Source organism: Strongylocentrotus purpuratus, unplaced genomic scaffold, assembly GCF_000002235.5.
Source record: "Strongylocentrotus purpuratus isolate Spur 01 unplaced genomic scaffold, Spur_5.0 spur5_scaffold_6, whole genome shotgun sequence".
In the NCBI taxonomy this organism is placed as follows: domain Eukaryota; kingdom Metazoa; phylum Echinodermata; class Echinoidea; order Camarodonta; family Strongylocentrotidae; genus Strongylocentrotus; species Strongylocentrotus purpuratus.
This window is the reverse complement of record NW_022145612.1, coordinates 54,083,858-54,106,286: the sequence shown is the minus strand read 5'-3', so window position 1 is coordinate 54,106,286 and position 22,429 is coordinate 54,083,858. Positions and strand designations below refer to the sequence as shown.

Below are 22,429 nucleotides of genomic sequence, written 5' to 3'. Positions count from 1 at the left end.
TATAAAGTTTGCATTAAAAAGTTGGTACAATTGAACAAAATTTGCTTGAGCCAAAAAAAACAAAAACAAATGGCTATCAACATTTGAGGCCTCAGGCCATAGACTTTACTCTTTGTAGACAAGCTTGAATCCCCCTCCCTCTTCCCCTTAGTGTTATAGTATACTTCAAAACGTTTTATTAGCACTATCAACATTAAGATGTATAATGGAAAAAAAGTAATTTTTTTCACAAACAAGAGGTATCTTCTTTAGTAACATAACTATGACAGTCTTTCATTGAAACTTTAAAAAGATGATCTAAAAAAAAACTCATCTTAGAAATGACATGGAGCACTGTGTTTGAATGCTTGGCTGAAAATAGAATGTTTATGATCTCTTGGACGATGCCAATTGCACATTATTCTCTAAGTTTCTCAAACAGATTCAACATCATGGGGCTATATATCCATCAATATAGTTGATATTACCCTGCTCAAATTGAGCATGGTAAATTGCCCAGATAATGGCATTGGCATTTACAAGAGACCAACGAGTAATACCATGAGGCCCTTGCATGCTACAATGGAGGAAATTAAAGTGAACAGAGCTCTCCCAAAGAAAAATGTCCTGACTAGAACAACCCCTCTCTCCCTGAAAAAAATTGCTAATGTGCAGGGCTAGATATTCATAGATAATGAAATGGTTATGGAAAAATGCAAGTCTTATGAAGTTATGAATTATCTTTTCTGTCAGGGTCTACATGTACACTTTTCTACACCCCAGGTCAATGTTTTTATCAAGCAAAACATCCTGCAAGTGCTTTCACTATAAACTTTGTCAGAAAAAGTTTTGTGCACAAATAACATACAATGAAGGGTAGACTTCCAAAAGAAGTCAATCAAACACATGCTGCTTTAACAACACGAGCTTTAATAATAACGAGCTGTTGATACATTGAATGCTTCCAAAACATTTCATGTCTGCAAGTTTTATTCTATCCATACATGTACTTTTTACAACACAGGTGAATTGAATACACATAGCTCATCTTCAAGGGTTCTCAAGAAAAACATTCAAACAATGAAATAAATTAGCAAAAAGGTCTATTGTAAAAATATTGACCCTGCATTTTAGTTCAAATGCACATGTGCCATGTTTAACTATTATTTAGTGTTGGCTGAGTCAAGATTTGCACCATTATCTCCAATTAATGAATTAATCAAGTTCTCTTTTTCTTTCTTTTTTCCATGCAGATATGGTGACATCGTGCCGCAGTCCATCATAGGTAAAATTGTAGGTGGAGTTTGCGCACTGTCCGGGGTTCTTGTAATAGCGTTGCCAGTTCCTGTTATCGTCTCCAATTTTAGCCGAATCTACCATCAGAGTCAAAGAGCAGATAAAAGGAAAGCCCAAAGAGTAAGTTATTCCAAGACAACTATTTATATGTTCATCTAATAATATGTCATGGTGATGAATTAGAAGAATATCCAGCACAGGCTGAAAGTCTTGTAGCCCTCCTCCCCTGTTTGAAGGCCCAGGGAAAAAATCAATACAACTTGCACATGATCTGCAGAGCTTTTGGCTGCCTAGATACATCATGAATGCCTGCTTTGATAGCAGGAATCACAATTGAAAAGGAAATAAAGTGTGAAATGTGCTTGTGTCTGATTAAGACAAATTGTGAAAGGTAGTTTCTTTGAAAAAGGGAAAATTTACATTCTACAGAAAAACACAGAATAATTATTTTAATAAAAAACCAGGGGCTGAATACGCAGACGTATCATCTTAGAACATTATGGCAGCTCAACTCCTTTACTAATTTAATATGCAATAATGTAAAGGTGTTGTGGTCTGGTGTATACGTCATCGGATTGTAGATCAGCCGTTTCGCTGTGGAGTCCCGCTGTGGCACTAATGTCTTTTTGGCAATATGTTAATGTACATTTGCCATGCTCCATCCAGGTATTAAATTAGTACCAGTAATATTGGGTAATAGTGGAGCACTTTAAGCACCTTGTGTGGCAGATATGTGCGCTATATAAATATCCAATATTGTTATTCTTCTTATTGTTGTTATTATTATAACGTACCACTCTGCTCAATTGCAGTTGACCAGATTTTTTAATGGTCTTAACAATTTCAGAATTGTGCATTGATCTATCACCTAAATATCTCCTCCTCTTTGTTACTTTCCCTCCTGATTCCTTTTATTACTATGTTAAATCAAACTCTTGTTGACTAGGGAACATTGTATTGATACAAGATTCAATATTGATAGGCCTATATTCTGTGATCTCTCAAAGGGACGAGTTTGGATGATGTGCACCATCTGACATAATATCATTCCAGCTAAGTATCACAGAAGAAAAGAAAGGTTGTTTATTCCGTTATATGCCTAGCTGTGTTCCAATGTGTGTATGCCAGGCAGGGTAGATCTATGTGAGTGGATGTATGTCTGCAGGTTCTTAGCACAAGGGGGAGGTTTGAGTGACAGTGAGAAAAGGAGAGAGTGTGTATGTCCATATCTATGTATTACTCTCCTTCCCCTGTTTATTTAAACTGACATGGATATGAACGTTATGCTTAAGGGATCATCTTCAAATTACTGGTGGAAAAATCTTCCTGCCTGCCAATGGTACAAGTAACTTGCAGCCATTGTATTTGCTTTGCGTGGGACTATGTGTTTGAGTTTGTGATCAAGTGCTTACATAAATGTGATCGAGCGTTGGCCAGAATGTGGGTGTAATTCCAGTCAGTTTCCTAATGAGGTAAAACCTCAGTCACACTGTTAAACTATCTTTAAACTGATGCCAAACCGACCAATTCTTGGCCCTTGACGTACCGGTAATGTTGTCAGTCTCGTGCTGGTCTCTTAGTGTGACTGACGTATAAAAGTGTAAAGGCCTTTGTAGTTTATGAAGGCACGTGCATATCATAGCTTTGAGTGGCACATTTGTGTACACAAGCCTTGTTCTCTAACTCACTTTGTAGACAGTTCAGTCATTGATAACATAAAGTACACAATCACATCGATCACACGGATTGCTAGCGTTTATGAGTGTACTCGTTATTTGCACTGCTCACATGATCATAGTTGTGTATAATACCTTGACCTAAAATTGTTTGAAATAGACCAAACTGAATATATCAGATTATTGATTAAATCGATCACTGCTGATTCTATATTTGCTCTGATGACCCTATAGCTTTCATTCATTGGAATGAAAGCTATCAGGCTATGCATTGACTATCACAGGTAATGCAAACAGAGGGCACATGGAAAATATGCTCTTATTGTCTAAGATGAAAAAAATACTCTATAAAGTATGTGAGTATGCTAAAAATGCATTAACAAGTCAAAATGTCTTTGTTGTTGCACACAATTTTCTTTTTAACTATTTGATGGTTTGGAGTGCTATGTCTAGATAGACAAAGTACCTTTAACATCACAAAGTAAAAGATGCAAATCATGATTGAACATGGGCCATTATTGAGGCAGACTTGAGAGCAGATCACTAGACCAACTGACATCTTTCAAATTTATAGTAGTACGCATTAATTATCCTCCTCCTGATGTGCCCCTAAGAAACCAAATTCATTTAGCTAGTTTTGGCATTGAGTACCATATAAAATGCAATGATGCATAAATGTAGATGGGGTTTGTAGTTTATTTGATTCATAGTCGGTTTAGAGCCAGAACGGCATTAACTAATCACTTTACAAAGAGTTACTGCCCTTTTACAATGTGCGGAGCTCTTAGCAGAGTACGTGTCATATCCAATTCCTTGTTTTGGAATTGAAATGTGATTGGACATTTGAAGCATATTAATTTCTCATTCAGATTGCCAAGGAGATACTTTATCATGTTGACTTTTACCACCTTATTCTCCTCATCCTAATATTAAAAAAAAAATATTTTGAGGGCCATGAATCATGCCTAATGTCTTAAGGGCCTGACATAATTGCCCAAGAAAAGCAAATTCTCTCTCAGGCAAGCTCTCAAACCCTGAGCCACCTAACGGGACGATGACTTCCCTTCTCCCATCTTTAATTACTCCAGCTATAGCATCAATTCCATTAAAAAGTGTCACCTTTATTTAGTACTCATTAACCATCTTCCTTTAGACTGGCTGGGATTAGCTGCCCTGTAATTACAGTTGATATCAAGACGCTTTATAAGACAAGGGTTAAGGTTTCACAAGGCATCTGATAATTGAACCCTCCCTCCCCATGTTGGAGCGTCCATGAGGCGGTGACCTTTGGTATTCTGAATGTTGCATGTGTGGATGTTGAGTTGTCATGTGTGTAAATGGGAATTCCTCTGAGATTATGGTGCTGTATGGTGGTGTTATCACCCCCATTGTATGTGTTTTAATGTGACGTAATATAGACACTGCCAACTCCTTCCTACCAAGAATACTGTTGGTAGTTCGTCAATTCCTCCCATCTTAGACCGTAGAATACTCATCCTATATATGGATTTAATTGATATTCTTTATATGCAATTCTAAATATAAAGTTCTTACAATGATTGTTTTGATGACGAGGCTAAGAAATGAAAAATTAGCACATGTAGTGCTTTGCATATTGGTCAGAAAATTATTTTATAATTTATTTCTACATGATTCAAATAGTGTTTTAATCTCTTCAGTTTGACTCCCTTCTACTGAAGATATGAAACAATTAAAAAAAAATTACTGCAGATTTCATTTACCGGTATTCAGATACCATAAGGATGAAGAAAAACTCAGTGATACAGGAAAGTTTGGCAAATTTTACTCTTTTTCTGCTGTTGTAAGACTTGTGAAAGACTATTAGTTTCTGCTAAGATGAATAACCTGTTGTTCTCCATCTATAAAAATAGATTTGTAACCTCCTTCCAACACGTCAGGTCCCTGCACAAGATATGTTTCATACACAGGTATGCTTGCAATATAACAACACTCTGCATACACAAATACACACTGTACATGGATGACTCTCGTAATGGAATTCAGCAATAAAACGTAATGCAGCGTAGAGTGTCTTTGGCCTGTAGCTATGCAGCTGGTCCCCCCAGACGTGCATGTATGATCACGCGGGAATCCAACCAATTCTTGAGGCCCCCTACAGTTTGGCAGGTGTATGGAAGGGGCATCAGGGCTGGGCAACTGCATGAGCCTGTTGAGGGACAATTAGACAGGACACCAGGAGAGAGGGGGAGAGAGAGGGAGAAAGATAAAGAGAGACAGAAAGACAGAGAGAGACAGACAAACAAAGGGAGGGGGTAGAGGGAGAGAGAGAGAGAGAAAGATAGAGCAAGAAGATAGAGATAGTGGGAGAGATTAAGAAGAGAGATGGGGGGGGGGGGGGAGAGAGAAAAGGGGGGAGGTAAAGGGGGAAGGTAAAGGGAGGGAGGAGAGCAAGATATACATGTAGAGAGAGAGAGAGAGGGAGTCAAGGAGAAAGAGTTAGGGAGAGAGATGGTGGTGAACATTTGGAAATGGAGTGAGAGAATAAATCATAGTAATTGTTTCTAGCCGGTGATTTCTCATCAAATCTTTGCTATGTGTTTTGTAGGATTGATAGATTTTCTCCATCCAGGCTTGCTCGAAGGAGAAAGAGAGAGAAAGAGACTGAGAGAGATAGAGGTAAACCACCCAGAAACAAGAGCTCGTCTGGGTAGCTTGGCTGTAGTCACAAAGCTACCATATGGTGGCTTAGAATCTCTTCGGCATTGGAATATGGGGAGAGCTTCAGGTGGGAAACGCACTCCTATCATGCAACACAGAGAATGCAAATGTAATGCATGTACACAAGTTACACAACATATCAACAATTGTAGAAAAAGGGGTAATGAAAGGGAATACAAAGGGCAGAGTTGCATGTTTATACATATATGTACCCTGCATTAACCTTTTTAGTGCTACAGATGAATTTAACAGCTCACAATCTAATGTGGTTTCTACAAAAAAAATTGACAAAGAAAAGCTTGTGTTTCTTTATGAAATTCAAGACGGGGCAATTAATTCTGAAGTCAGATATAATAGGACACTGTTTACATCAAGATGAACACTTTATACAACAAAATTAATCAGAACTCTTGTGAAATCACATTTGGGATTTATGTGTGACATCTTGCTGACACAATAAGAGGTGTAGGAATTCATGATATTGGGCAAGGGTAATAGAAACATATAAAGTTAGATGGTAACAAATTTTTACAAATTTGCATATACAAGACCACATGTTTTCCAGACATCCCCTAAACAAGGATTTCTTCTGAAGCTAAAATACACCATAAATGAGGATTTCGCTTGTTTTTTTCCTGAATTCACACCTAAAATGGGTATTTCACAAAAGTGTACTCCTTAACAAGTATTGTAAAATAGTAACCCCTTGAGCATTTTAGAAGTACGATACGGATTATAATACTGCTTTCTAACTGGCTTCTATCGGAGTCACACCAATGAAAATACTGATTGAATTTAATCGCCTATTTCTCTTCTTTTCATTGGCTATTTAATCGGCTTTTTCTCCTCTGTTGCTTTCTAACTGGCCGTTTCATCAGATGCGTCCGGATGCATCCGATGAAAATCAGTGCAGTTAGAAAAGGGTATAAGTTGTTGACAGTGTAAAATGAATAAAATTGCGCTTCTGATGTAAAATTCACAATGTAAAAATCATTTCAATAGAGAAGCAATAACATCAACCTGTACATATACACTTCCAAATGGATATAATGCACAGCCATCAGTTCTTTCTTTGAAACCCTAGTCGTCAACAAGCATGTCACGTGCTGGTACGTGAAATATAGGGGCTTGTTCATGTGTTTTTACATTAGCAAGCTGACGTAACCGAAAGTTATAGACAACCGGCTTCCTGACCAGCTTTCAATTCAGAGTCGGAATCTAGAAGAATACCCATTTAACTGTGTACAGCAGAATTTTGACAATTTTTCTTGAAAACAGACTTATTTTAACCCCTTAACGCAGCACCGCGCGGACCGTGTCCAATCTAAAAAACATCCCTTTACACACGTTTTCTTGGTCAGGCATTGCATGCTTACATTTGACTGAGACCCCTGGGGTAATTTTCTGAGGCTGATTTTATACATTCTAGCTCTGCAAAAAAAAGGTTTCAGGTGATTGGTACACTTTAAGTGAATAATGAATTTTGTATTTCCCAATACGATGTACATATCAATGCATCTAAAATATTTTCTACTACAACGAGATATATACATGACTTTTGAAATGAGTTACCAGTGCAGGCCTACATGTTTAATATACTCATCTTTCTTTCTTGATCTTAAGAAATTAAATAGTCAAAAAAAATATTTTGACTGACAGTAATCTCTTTTCTGAGAGAAATTCCATTCATAGTATATTATACATTCTACATGAAAATTATGGTTTTATCTGTGACATTTAGCTGTAGCTGTATTGTAAATGAAGGGTGAATTTAAATTTAATTGTAGTATACAAGAAGTTTTCGGAGGAGGAAAGCTAAATTACTGCACCACTGTTAATCTAGCGTAATTACTACATGTAAGCTGTACTCATTTATCTGGTCTCTTTTTTATGAAAATTAATGCTTTTGACATTTATTTGCATTGCATTCATTTGATATTAAAATTGAAGTCATTAGTAGATTTCTTTTCAAAATTCTCTCAAAAAGGAATATTAGAAAGGGTTTTTGATACCAAAGAAATCGTGTTGGTCTCGCAATTTCCTTTGCTGAGAGTGAAGCCAATGTAGCGTGCTGTATGCTATTGATCGCATAATGCATGCGGTTGTTAATACCAGCTTCCACACAACTCTAATCATCAAGGTTTTATTATATATTCAAAGGTAATTTATGGCGTTCAAATTGTTTGCTTATGTACCCATGCTTAAATATTCGATCCTATTGATATATTTCAAGGATCTGTTTAGATGTATTACTCCAGTACCCTTCTATATCTCACAGTTATTAGATCTCAAAGGGTTATTAATATTTTCATTTTCATGTAACAGTATCATATTAATAGAGCAGATGATAATCAAAAGTCAAGCAACCAAAGGCTAAACTGAATAATCTATGGTGAAATGACATTGGCTCATGCTTGTCAAGTATGTTTGACTTTGTATAGAATTCTTTTCCTCAGCTTTATCTGAACTTTACAACATATTGAAACCTTCAAAAAATAATTATAAACCCCTTTCACTTTACTGCTCCATACAATTTTCTGGAATTTGTTTACATGAACAGTATTACATGTACTTCCTATATTATTTTACTCTCATGAATATATGCTGCATTTCATATTTGCAGACTAAATTTTGCAAATACAATTTGTTGATATTTGTGGACATTTATATTTCATAGTACTTATATCAGTAGAACAGAGAATGGATTAAATTCTTTCTGCCTGGTTCTCTCAACTAATCTTGCAGAGGTTAAAAAGCAAGTTCTATCGCCATGGTCCTAAGTGATTCACATGTACATATCAATATTGGAAAGCACTAGATTAATGTTGTCCCACTCCACATAATAAATATACACTGTGATGAGAGAAAGGGAAAGAAAGGCAAACTACATGTGCGGTATAGACAAAGGAAAAACATCACAAAATGGGAGATGGTAGACACAGATGTTTAGAGGCATTTAGACATAACAACACAGCCACAACCAGCAGTATCCTTGCACCGACGACGAACAACCTTCCTCGCGAAAGGTCATGATGGTTAAAATGGCTATCAGTACGGTGGTTGGAGATGTAGCCCAGCCAGTAAGTTTATTACTGACACCATTAGACTGATTTGCAAATAGAGAGCCAAATCCATTTAGATGGTGGTGTTGATTACTGTAAATGCATCCGGACAATGAGTAGGCTACAATAATCAAAATCAGATCAGATCTGTGTCTTCAGACAAAGGCTAAAGTGCATTGTTAGATGAGACGTCCCTCTCAGTTTTCAGCCACATCAGGTTTGCGCCTTATTATTTATTTATTTGTAGAGACCCTGGAGGTATTAACAAAACATGCTAAAAATAATATTTTGGTGATGGCAATAATATTTGCATTGGTTCTGCATGACTATGGTTCTTTTGTTTTCATCCTGAGAAAAATATGTAGTGCTGGCAGTCCTGTGCAAGGGCATAGTTATCCTGTCTTTTGTTTTTTGCAATCAAAGTTAAGGTATTCAAAGATGACAGGGACATATCAGTTGATGTACAGTAGGTGTATTTGATTCCATCATGATTGTTTTGTTTGTAGACAAGCTGTAATATCCAATGCAAGCAAATCATGAAAATGAGATAGTGATGTCTCGAACACACTCAACATAAAAGATTTCTTTTTGCTCTAGTGTATTCAGTCGAAGATTTCTCCTGAGAATGTGATGGGATGGATAATTTGGTTCTTCGTCAAAAGCCTTTCTTCGATCAACACGATTGCTGTCTCAACATGATTGATAATGTCAACTTTTTACGGGGGCCTTTTCTAACCTCAACCCACTCACATGGCAATCCAAATACCCTGATTAATGAGTTCCAGACAAGTATTTCTGTGGGCGCGGTCTGCATGTAATCTTTAGTACAAAAAAAAGAGCCTTGGAAAGAGCTGGTAGATATGAAAGGGGGAGAAAAAGAGTTGTGGTTCATGATCGGTAAGCCAGGATAGAAATGTTGAAAAACCGCAGCTTCCTATGACGATCATCATACACTATCAAACGTCAGGAAACAGAGTTAGGCTCAGAGCTACCAACCCTTCTGCATAAGCTTTTTTTTCTCTCTTGTATGAAAAGTGATATTTGATATCAATTGAAATGGCATTTCAGGATATCAAATACTTTTTTTCTTCCTTCAGCAGCATTCAAACATACTGTTCAGCCATGTATCCCATTCAATTTTCGTTAGTTTTTCATCACAATCTACAAATTCAAAGCAAATTAGAATTTGACTGTTCATGTTCACGTTGCTTGCAAGCCTGCATGCCCAAACACAAAGAAATGTTTACAAGTGAAATAAAATGCTTGCTTGATTTGTCCTATTATGTCCCAAAGGTACTTCTGTAAAAGGAAATATGTAAATTTGCATCTCATCACTGCACTTAGTATATATGGGTGTAGTTGATATAGAGGAGAAATATAAATTTAGTAGTTTCTGATGATGAAATTTATGCAAAAGGCCACTCTGCTGTGAAGGCCTACTGTGTGTATACATGTACAGTAGTCTGGTGATATTAAAGATTTAAAGGTAAAGACCAGTATTGGAAATGTCCCAATTTCAAAAAATGAAATGGAAGCTCTTATTACCAATCATGTGAAAGAATATGTTTTGAATAATACATGATGATAAAAAAATTGCCAGGAAACCCCCTACTAATTGATATATTTGGTAAAATAGTTTATCTATTGGTGTGTGAGAGATAAAAATGCATGTGTGCGTAGTCCCATATACATCTTTCTGTGTACAGTGCTTGTAACTGTATGAAGACTGGGCCAAATTTCCAGAACCTTGCAGTACATCTATGCTAGATGATCAACCTTTTCTGATCGATTTCACAATGTTTCTTTCACAATGCAATCGCATGACCATAACTGGTCTTTATCTTTAAGCAAATTGAAAGCTGTTAATGTTTTCTTTAGTGTTTCTGCCAAAGAGTAATTATGGACATAAATGTTATTCCCTATTCATGTTGTCAACAAAAATGATGTATATAGTTGGATTTCTCCTACTTTGGTATTTGTGTTCATATGAATAAGGCCATTAAAAAAAATATACATGTTTAGCGCCCCGCCCGCTTCCTTTTTGGGGGGGGGGGGGAATTTTTTTTTTTTTTTTTTACAGAAAAAAAACATGAAAAACTCTGCTAAAATAGATCCATTTCTGATTTTAAAAAATAAAATAAAAAAATGTCAGTGGTCATCTTGAAAAAAAGCTTGACTGTCAGTGAAAATGTACCGAGCGGCCATTTTGAAAGAAAAAAAAAAAAAAAGGGCCTCCTCCTTCCTATTTTTCGAAAAAAACAGGACGCTATAGGATGTTTTTTTTTTATTTGGCCTAATAGAGTGACTATAAACCATAAGCTTCCAAATGTGAGCATATTCAATCCTTTCTCATCCAGTACAAGAATTCAAAGAAACTTGTCAAAACAGAATAAATTCATTGTTGCAAATTTTGAAGAGTTCACTCATTCAGCAGAAAGATTCAATGGTTCTTGTAACTGTCAACATAATTCTTGTCTGGTATGTCATTTGGATGCATCATTCTGTATGGTGTGAAGCTAATACCACAGCATGCTGATGTACAGTAGCTGCATGCCTGGAGGAAGGAAAGATTAATTCTTGTGCACAACAGCATGAATATTTGAGAGAATTGCCTATAAATAGGTCATTGATACCAAAGTAACGATTGGGTCATCAATTCTTTGTGCATGTTTGATGGCTGCTGAGTGTACTCAGTTGTACTGTAGAAAACAGACCTTGGCCTACAGTGTGCTGGTTTGCATCTAAAAGGCAAATGCAATGCATATTATTGCAATCAACATTGACAGGATGATTGGACAAGATGAAAAATGACAGCTAAAGAGCGTAGCATCATTTCTTCCATAATTTCTGGTTCACTTTAAAGGTTATGCCTCAGATTTTCACCTGAAAACTATATGCAAATAAGACAAATGTGTGTCTAGGGATTGGTTGGTTGAGTAGTCAAACCTGTTATAAACAAACTATTTTTTCAATGGTGGTGCATGGGGATGGCCTTAGATATAAAGAGCTCCATACTCTGCAAATGGTTTTAACAGCAATAAAGTTTGTTTAGACAAAAAATATGAAATTCAGTGTAAAGTTTTGACTCTGCATGGAATGTAAGTGAAGTTTGCAAATTAATATTAGTATATCATTTAAGGACCTATTAGGATTTACAATTCATAACGTCATAATTCTTGAAATAGAAAAGAAGTTAAGATGTGTACAATTCATCATATCATCTTTAAGATATTAAGGTTAATAACTGATAATGAGCATGACCCACTTCCATTTTACCTCTTGGTGAATTTCATTTTTTGCCAATTGTGCAAATCATGAATGCATGCATAATTTCTGGATGATTGATTATCAGTGATGATCATTAATGAAGCACATCATGTCAAATTAGCAGAAATATTGCTCTCTCTGAGTAATCTGAGATTGAGCTATAGACATTAACCTATTTGCTAGAGGCATTATAATCGCAATGTCTTGTATCTTTGTTTTTCTCCATTTTATCATGTTAAAGTTTGTTAAGCTCTCTTTGATGAATCAAAAAATATTGTTGGTGTAATTCTGAAAGAAATACACAAACAATTTTTTTGTGACTCAACTATTCCCAGGAGTTTTATATTAACAAAATAGATAGCTATGTTGATAGCTATGGTTTTTTTTTTTTTTGGGGGGGGGGGGGGGGGGGGGGGGGGGAGGGATGTATTTGCAATTTTTTTTTGTGTGTGTGAATATTTCTGTGCTGGAAGTCTTTTATTTATTGATACAGATGCACGAATCTAGATTCCAATTTCTGAAAATGATGTTATGTGGCCGATTCTTTCCTATAATATATTCAAAAAAGAAATTCTTTCCCATAATATATTCAAAAAATGAATTCTTTCCCATAATATATTCGAAAAATGATTTCAAATTATCACGATTGAGATAAATGTATTGAATTAAGTACATGTAGGTATTAATGAGTGATTTAAGAGGCATACTGTGTACATGTACATTGTTAAAACACGACCCACATCTCTCTCTCTCTCTCTCATTTGTTGTTGTTGTTGTTGTTGTCTGGCATCATTTCATCATTAAGATTCCCAATAAGTCTACATTAAGAGTAGGCATGAGTCTTCCTTTTGTTTCCCAGGGGTATAGGGGCTTATTTCAAGAACGGACTTTCTATTTACCCACCAGGGGTGCTCTTTGCTTGGTGTTTCACAAAGTGAAATTTAATTAAAATATATCGTGAGTTATCTAGAGTTTCAATCTAGAGCGCGCTAGGCATTGTGGTTGTACAACCTCATACCGTATGCATTGCCAATCACACAGATTGCCTACATGCCCTGGGTATGTTTCGCTGGGTTCGCTCTGATTGGACATTCACAAGTGGCAAAGTGAAATATAGATGTTGTGGATATTATTTTTTGGAGCCGGAAGCTAACATTACTTTTTGTGTACTGTGATGACTGTATTTTGCACTTATTTTCAAATCTCTGTTTATTTGAATTAGAACAGAATTACTAATATTATTGAGCAAAACATTTCTATCATTTGGTACCACATATATTATCACTTTTAACATGTTTCTTTCATTCCAGCTACAGTAAACAAAATACAGCAGAAAAACTGCCAAGCGTGGGGTACAAATGCCTGGCATATATGCTATCCTTAAAAATGGAGGCAATTCTATAAGGTCTTTGATAACTTTATGTCCATACATTATCTTGTATTTCAGATAATTATTGATTATCTTTTCTTGATATTGTTTCTGATCAATCCATGCTCAAGTAGACCTATAAACTTGATACAATCATCGTATGTGTGTAGAAGTTATTTAAGAAGTTGGCAATATATTTTGGACAAATGACTAATTAATTCAATAGGCTACTGGCTATTAGAATTTGAAAGTACATGTACGGCATTCAAATAGGGCATTTCCTCATGAGCATTGCCAAATTTTGTATGCGACTTAGCTTTTGAGCAACTTACCGAGTCATATCAACTCAACTAGCTGATTGAAAGCTTGTGAAAGGTGCTATGAGCCTGTACGAGCTCATGTCGGCCATATTTCATGTTGATAAGAGTGTACAGATGATTAAGTATAGCCAGCCGCTATAGGGTAACTTGATCCCGAGCCTGGTTGAGGGTTCATCAGTAAGGCTCGGTGGGACTATTAAATGTTTACTGCTCTGATTTGTAACCTGACATACGAATCAACATGCCAATTTAACGGCCATCTGCGTTTGTTCGTTCCCTGCTTTCACACAGCCCGGCCATCTGAGGTGCTGAGCATACAACTCTGTTACATGTTTAGGCATTAATTCTCCCTTCCATGAAATACATATAGAACCTGAGAGTTTTAATGGTAGGCCTACCATTCAACAGTTAGGGGACTTTGTCATTCAGTCCATCAATGGTGCCAAAGAAATGTTCAAGACCCCTTCCACAACCCCTCAACCTTGTGAAAATATAAAAAAAAAAACGATGATTGAATAAATATACATTGCTCTGGCATAAATAACCTGTTAGGTTATTCAGTCACTTACAGTTTCACTTGAAAATGTTCAATAGTATCTTTATATATATCAACGTTCATATCGAAATTGGTATAACATGAAAGCTATAAGCATTCTAAAATTTGATTGAACTTTTTTTCTCATCCTTTTCATTTCATAGTACTTTCGGTCTTTAATAATATGCTGTGACACAGATTTTAGAAGGCCAATATGTACACTGTAAATATATGCTCGGTGTTTCACTCTGAATCACACACACACAAAATATGAATAAATAAACCCACCCCTGACACATTCTCTCAGAAGTAGGACAAATTGGTGGCTTAAGGTCCTTGATGGAGACATACAATTTTGAGTCAGTCGCCTGATCTGCTGCCGGCCGGCAAGGCACTAGGTCCACATCTGATACTGATAATCTCTCTCAACGCTGGGCTCCTTGACTAAATTAGCTGTCTGCATAATGCATCGTGTGTAAACACATGCAGTGTTGACCTTGTCTGCTGTGTCTATAGAAACACAGAATGAAGTATGTGGGACTACATAGATTGGCTCATTTGGCTCTTAATTGGTGATGGATTTATCCCGATCTATCCGTGTACTGGACTCCTCCCTTTTTCCACTGGAGTAAAGTTCAATGGGATAAATCCACTAGGTAGCTGCTCACAAAGGACATGTTTTCGTAACGATTATGTAAAAGTATGGATAATGCATCGACATGTCGGCTATGTTTTCTTACACCATTTTCACATTGTGTAGACTTCAACTTTATTTGGCATTCATGAATCATGCAGTGTGTAACTATGGACTTACTCCTGTATCTTAATTTTTGTTTGTCCATATTAAAAATTGCTTATTCCATATGTCGAAGTGCAAGCTATCTTTGAGCCTTCAGGCCTATCTTAATCAAATCGGAGATATTGTTTTTCAAGACAATAACATATTACTTCTATTTTCCAGTCAAAACATACATGTTTTACAAAGTATTATTGATAATGATAATAGTGACAAAAACATAATGGTTTATGTACCTTTTGTTTATAAGTGCTTTTGTTATCTAATAAAGGTAATCATAATTATGATTTGAATGTAAAGTTATTTTTGTTGTATGAAATTATTTTTAAAGAACCAATTATTTTGTACATGCATCATTTTTGGAAATGTGTGAACTCATTTTATTACCTATTGTATGTAGGAATTAACCAAAAGCTTTGTCTTTCTTCTTGTTTGTTTTCTGCAGAAAGCAAGACTCGCACGGATAAGATTAGCCAAAAATGCGAGCGGAAATGCCTTTGTATCACGGAAGAAAGAAGCAGATAGGTTACAGCGGGTAAGTAACCCGTTATATTCTTTTGAGATACTCATGAGAAGTGTGATGATGATGATGATAATGATGATTAAAATCATAAAAAATGATGATGTTGATTTTGAAGATGAAGATGGTTATTAAGGAGTGAAGGAGTTGGAGGGGAAGTGGATGGTGGTGATCCTATCCATGATGAAGATGAACTTCAAGGTGATGATAGTGATGATGATGATGATGATGATAATGATAATGAGTGGAATGATGATGGCGATAATAATGAGAAGGCTAATAATGATGTTGATCATTCTGGAGCTGATGATGATGAATCGAACAAAGTCTTTTATCGTGTTGTCCCTACACTCGAGGGTCCGCAGAGCAAACATGTCGGGGAAAGCTTGACGTATGACCAGCAATGTTTTGGAGAACAAACTCCTCCCTTATGTTTACTCAAGCGAAATACTCCCCCATGACTCCCAAGTCCCCATCCAACACTCCATCTTCAGCTGAACATATTTATTCCTCATCACGCTTACACATTAACCCCAGATCTAGTTTGCATCTTGCACACTCCCCTAAGAAACCGACACCCCTAGCTCCAACCAATGGATTACATACCCAATTCATGTTTTTATTCTGACGTCAAGTTAACAGACACGTTACAATAATATCTAAATGTAAATGGAACTTGGAATATACAGGAGAGGATTATTCATCTCACTTAACTTAGAACACGGTTGTGTGCATTTGTTTTTCCTAGGTTAGCCGAGTCTCTAACCCTGCGTTCCTATCAGTATTGTGTGTACTGTAGGTGTGTTTGACTCACACTACATTATCTGGTTTCCCTTCCACCCACGCACTTATGTACATATCCTTTTCACCATGGAGTGAACTGCTCTGCATGTGTTATTCTCATATCACGACATCTGTCTCTTCAAATAGTCTTTTTCCCCCTCTGCTTTTTATCTTTTTAATTTTTGCAGCGGAGGTGCCTGCAAATTCATTTGATTGGTACATTATACCCGAGGCCATTCATACTGAGGGTACATCAGAGAATTGAACATTATTAGAAATAGCTTTGTTAATCTTAAAAGTTTCTTTTATAACTGTGTGACTATACAGTACTATGAAAGTATGCCTACTTATAGACTTTAAAACTCTCTGACTCATAATTTCATAAAATTGATCCAAAATATTGTAAGTGGCAGAAAACTCAGTAAAGACAAATAGAAACACAAGAATAAATTTCCTTGAAAAAATTTGATTTTCTAAATGTGTTAGCAAAACAGAAATAGAAAACAAAAAAATAATTTACAACCATGGTTATGTGACTTCAATTTTTTTTTAAAGTGTTTTGTGAAAGGAAACCTCACCCCAAAGAATAAGTGTAGTATTCCTGCCCTTTGATGTACAATATTCCTTAAGAAGCTTTAGTTGACCCTTAAAATCAATAACAAAACCTTTGCTTTTTAATGAGGAAAATTACAGCTGATTTGGTGAAAAATATATATATAACAGGGCAACAATTGTAACTAAAATACTGAAATATAGCAGTTCACAAGAAATGAAAAACCTTTACCCCAGGAGAGCACCAACTTATTTATGCTATTCGAGTTCTGGCAATGTAATTACAAAGGATATTATCGGGTGATTGCAATGCTTCATCACCACACACACCTGGGAAAGAAGCATGAATAAATTTGAATACATTTACTTGATAAACGGCTTAACGTAGTACGTCACGTTATCAAGAAAATGGCGATGCCCATGTCATGCTGAAAAACTGTACACTATTCTTCCTTAACTCTCTCATACACTTTGGAGGTAAGTCTTGTAGATTGATGGGCAAGAATATAATATATCTCTCGTAATAAGTATTGTTATTTCTTGGGGTGAGGTTTCCTGAATTTGATTTATTGAGATTTGTGAAATAGGATGGGATATGCAATATTTGGGAGTGGGGGCTTGTTATTCTCATCTACAGATATAATTGCCAGGTCAGTGATGTGTAAATGGAACATCGTTTTTATTTTAACTTAACACACTATGAAATAGAGAACGTAAAGATGTACAGCATGAACAAACATTCTGAACCCCCAAAAACAAAAAACAAAGCACCTTTAAAAATTGTATTTTTAGATTGGAAGAAGGCTGCCATTGTAGATCAATCTCGCTAATGTTTCATTTGACCTATAGTAAGTCCTCCCGGGTTCTCATCATCCTCATCGATAGGAAGGGATGTCTTATGATTGGCAACTATCTTTATCTGGAAATTACTCATTGACATTTTGCTGGGAATCTCAGCTAAATCCAAAGCAGTTTTTGCTCCAAAAGGGATGCGACGGTCTCGATGGATCCTACTTCATAGCCTCTGGCCCTAACTTCCCTTTTTATCCTCACAGCTTCGCTAAAGATCGCTTTTTTTGTATCTCTCCCTTCCTGATAGATCCTTCCCGTGCGACACAGGGCATTAATAATTTCAGGATCTGTGTCCATCAATTATATATGCTGCATTCCGAGCCTGTTTGATGTGTATTATCATGAATGTCTGGAAATATGGATTGCCAGAAAAAGTGATCGTTGCTCCAAAGCTGCTGCTTATTCAAGTTTGCATACAAATAGACATAACTCACATGCATGATTGTCACACTTTTTCAAATATTAGCTGCGCATTACCTCTTTTAATTTTACTGCCTTCCATAGAAGGCATTTTAATTTGGCACCATAAATATGTAATTTATCAGCTGTAGTTTGACAGGTTGAGGCTATATGTTTATGGTCTGTAAACACTACTGATGATGATGCTTCTAGCTGTGCAGAATAGTCATTCACAGGAATAAGAGATAAACGCAATCTCCTCTCATATATTATTTTTTGTGGAGAATCTTGCGACAGAAAACGTTTGTTGCATGAAATTCTTGTGGTTTTGTTTTATTAGAAATTTCTTTTTTTAAATCAGAAATTGCCATGATAACACGCTAATACTTATCATTGAAGGAAAAGTTTTCATTTTCTAATGACATGTATTGATTAGATTTTTTCATTGACGCTTAATTCATTCAGAATTTTGGAGGAAAAATCTGCAGCTGCATAATTGAATAATTAGATCAAGAATGTAATTAATGTCTGCAGTTGTGCTAATTATCCTTTATTAATAATAGAATTGTGATAATGTGTTTAAAATAGCAAATTGCTTCTTTTGTTCTTGTCCATCATGAAAAAACACCAAGGTTTACGGTCTAGTCAAACTTATGGATAACAAATTGATTAGCATTGTGTTAAACATGGCATAGTGCTTTCTTACCACGATTTTTCTCTGTCATTTTGTATACATTGACTATATTATGTTTTTATTAAAAATTTGTTTTGCACAAATCATTGAAAGTGAAAGTATTTTATAAAGGGGCAATTTAGTGTATACAGTAATACCATCACAAGGATTCTTCCTTGTACAAAACAATCTTTAATATTACCCAATATGAGTGCAAAATCTTGGATATATATCATACTGTTCTTTGGAATCTTTAAAAAGCAAATGTAAGAGAGGAATGTACAAACTGGTAGTTGCCCTGGAGCATTTCATAATGACAAATGATAGGTTCACCACCTGCACATTATGTAGAAATGGATCACTGTATGTGTACATGTATTTCCTTGCCAATTGTTATTATAACATAAATATATATTGGCACAGATACCAGTATATTCCTCTGAAAGTAACCTGATAAACTAATCAAAGTATTGTAATGTTTATACATAATGTTATATAACATGTATTCAAGGTATCTCAACATGATTACATGTTTCTGACAGCACAGGTCAAACCGAATTTTAATTTTGGACGTTTCCATAAATGGAGTGAAGTTTTCCTTCTGTCTGAAGATTGGATGTTGACTATAATCGTAGTAGGTTCATGCTATAATGCTGCAAAGTTGATGTGTGCAAAGGGTCTCGAGTATGACCATGCAGCCTTGTTACATCATGATAAATAAGTCACATAATGCGTTAGTTCATTAGCATGCGGCAGCAGCGCCCGTAAATGCTAATGGAAGGCTATAGCATCTGTCACCATGATAAGAGAAAAGTGAGCCTGTGAGATGCTGAATGAGCATTGATGTGATGTCTTAGATAGTCAAAATAGCTTCCATGTCGTAAAGTATGCTAATTGAGCCATGTCCACAGGTTTGCTTCTTGTAATTTGTGGTGATGGCTCGATCCTGATGGTGATGATAAGCGAATACCTGTTGCATTGCTTGTTGTCATTGTTCCTGATGTAGAATGGTTGGGAGAATATTGTATGGAATCATTTCTTTAGATTATGACTATTAAAGCTTTCTGATGAAGTAGTAGGAAAGTTAAAGTCAATATATTTGTGTATCATATGTTTATTTTGATAATGGTTTCATTGCCCTGTTAAATATATATACCAGTGAAATACTTATGCTCAAATTAAGAATTTAGTAGCATGTCCTATACAGGCATACTTATTTTGATATAATGCCCCATTGGGAGTTGGTGTTAGGGTTAAGATAAGGGTTAGGGTTAGAGTTAGGGTTTGAGAAATGGTTACCCTCAATTTAACCCCTGGCTCCATAATTGAATAATGTGAAAAGCAGTATGTTAAAGCAGGACCAATGATGATGCATAGAAATACGAACATGATACTGACATATTGCGTAATCCAAACATGATTTCTTTGGGACATAAGAGAGGGTATTGAAATTGCCAAATTGTTGCGATTGTGTTTATCTTAGATATGGATGACTGTCAAGGTAGATCTGTGCGTAGCAGTGGGGTAAACCTGTCTTACTAAAATCTTTGTTTAGTTAATATAAACACATCTTCTTCATGTTTTTTTTTTTACAGAGTGGAGTTAGCAGTGATGACATGAATCTCAAGTATAGTCCATACGAAGCCCAACATCATCACTTGCTCAGTTGTCTGGAGCGAACAACGGTAAGTTTAACCTCCTTGATATTAAATGAATACAACATTTATGAATTCATTGAAATATTATATATCTGACCTGTCTTCTAAACTAAGCTTATGTAGTACTATTCCATGGATGGCCATCATACTGTACATGTAGGTATCCACTTTTTCAAGAATGGAGAATGGAAGTCAATCAGAAAAGAGGTCAAAGACATACCAGTAGGTGTATAGGGAGTAAAATACATTATTGCTCTCATATGTACATGTAGTACTCCTCAGTAAAAAAACAAAATCCACCAAAATATCTCAGCAGAATCTGTAGCTTAAATACAAGAAATTGCCACTTCACTCATTCATTTCTGTGTGGATATATTCATTGTCACTATATCTTCTTGTAGCTTGAATATTTTACAATTTTTTTTCACAGCTTGCATTATAAATATCCATGTGGCTGCTTGACATCTGAGCATGATTTGCCCTTCTTTCTCATCAACCAGTCGTGCTGTGTTGATTGTGTAAGTTGGGTTGATCTGTTTGGATAACGGTGGCCCTAATCACATCTTTTGATTGAGAAGATGAATTCCATAACAGACTACCATTCAAGTCCTGCACTGCTCAAGTCATATGGGCATTGAGATCCTGTTCAGACGAAATGACATTTATATGAAACTCTTCTATAAAAAAAAACATTGTAAAAAGAATCTTTGTAAAGGGGTAGGGGCATATACACTAGAATAACATCATTGTATAAAGAAACGTTGAATAAATAAACTACGGAAATTTTGAAGAGGTCTGTTGGCCCAATCATCAGTGCATGCCCAGTTTTACTTTTTTTTTAAATATACAACAGCAGACAAGAAAAGGATCCTGACTTTTTATTGAGTTTGTTTTTAAACTGATGCTCAAACATGCGTTTCACTACACAATGATTTGTTATACAATATTTCTTAATATGACTTCATGACTAAATTTGTTTTAAATTGTGTATAGCTATACAATTTTGTATTACTTTTGGTCGTCTGATCAGGGAGTGAAATGGTTCTTTAGAAAGAAGATAATTACAAACCAGCAGCTGTGTTGAGAGATTAAAATGACCAGGGGCTACGGATTCCAATGATAGCAAATCAGAACCCACATAGCACTTGTGATTAAAATCTTTGTCTATGTCTGCTTTCTTTTTCTAAAGAGGCTTTCGTCAGTTCTTCCATAATAATGTAGATATGATATGCCTAAGCTGGAAGTTCTGTACCATGATTTAACACACGCACAACTATGTAATGCTTAATATTTCTGTTATTTAGTTTAAACAAAATTAGGAAAATCGTATGAATTACAACAACATAAAAAGGAGAATAAAAAATCATATGTTTTTGATAAGCTTGCACTTTCAGAGCGTTGAAAATAGTAAAGTACAAATGCTTTTAAATTAATATGTATATGAAGCACACCATAAGACTTGTGGAGTATAACATTGGATCAGAGTTGGATTTAAAATAGCAACATTTCTATCAGGAAGTTCTCAGATTAGCCCCAAATTTCAAAGTATTTTTATCAATTCAAAATCAGCGACATGCATTTTCCTGAGAGCCAGAAGGGCCATATTCTTTTAACTTTACACAGAGTTGATATCATGACTGTCAAAAAATGATTCAGCTATATAACTTCAGTCCAAGCTATAGACACCAGTATTCATAATGCAACAAATAGTCAATGAAAGTGATTAGATTTCTGGAAAATAATTTGAATACAAAATCATAAAGCTATGAATATTGAAGCTATGATTCCACTTGGCATGATTTCTATTCATCAGTCTGACATCATTGGATGTCCAATGATTAACTCGGTCATTAAGAATGCATTAAGAATATCAATTAAAGCTCTGTACTTTGATATTCCATTTATTTCAAAGCTAGCTCAGGTGGGTTCATGTAAAATGCAGAAGTGACCCTTTCACCCTACGAGCCTCCGGAATTGATGAAGGCCAACAAA

The 22,429-nt window shown here is 35.7% G+C and overlaps 1 protein-coding gene across 1 annotated transcript in view; it reads left to right on the top strand.

The window, feature by feature from the left end:
• Nucleotides 1–21,747, top strand: part of LOC582202 (potassium voltage-gated channel protein Shal) — a 47,224-nt gene extending 25,477 nt beyond the window's left edge. Inside the window, exons 2-4 of the mRNA XM_031000454.1 lie at nt 1,233–1,395; nt 15,446–15,535; nt 20,375–21,747. Of these exons, the coding sequence (XP_030856314.1) occupies nt 1,233–1,395; nt 15,446–15,535; nt 20,375–20,533 (412 nt within the window). The 3' untranslated portion in view covers nt 20,534–21,747. The remainder of the gene's footprint in view (nt 1–1,232; nt 1,396–15,445; nt 15,536–20,374) is intronic.
• The last annotated feature ends 682 nt before the right edge of the window (nt 21,748–22,429 follow it).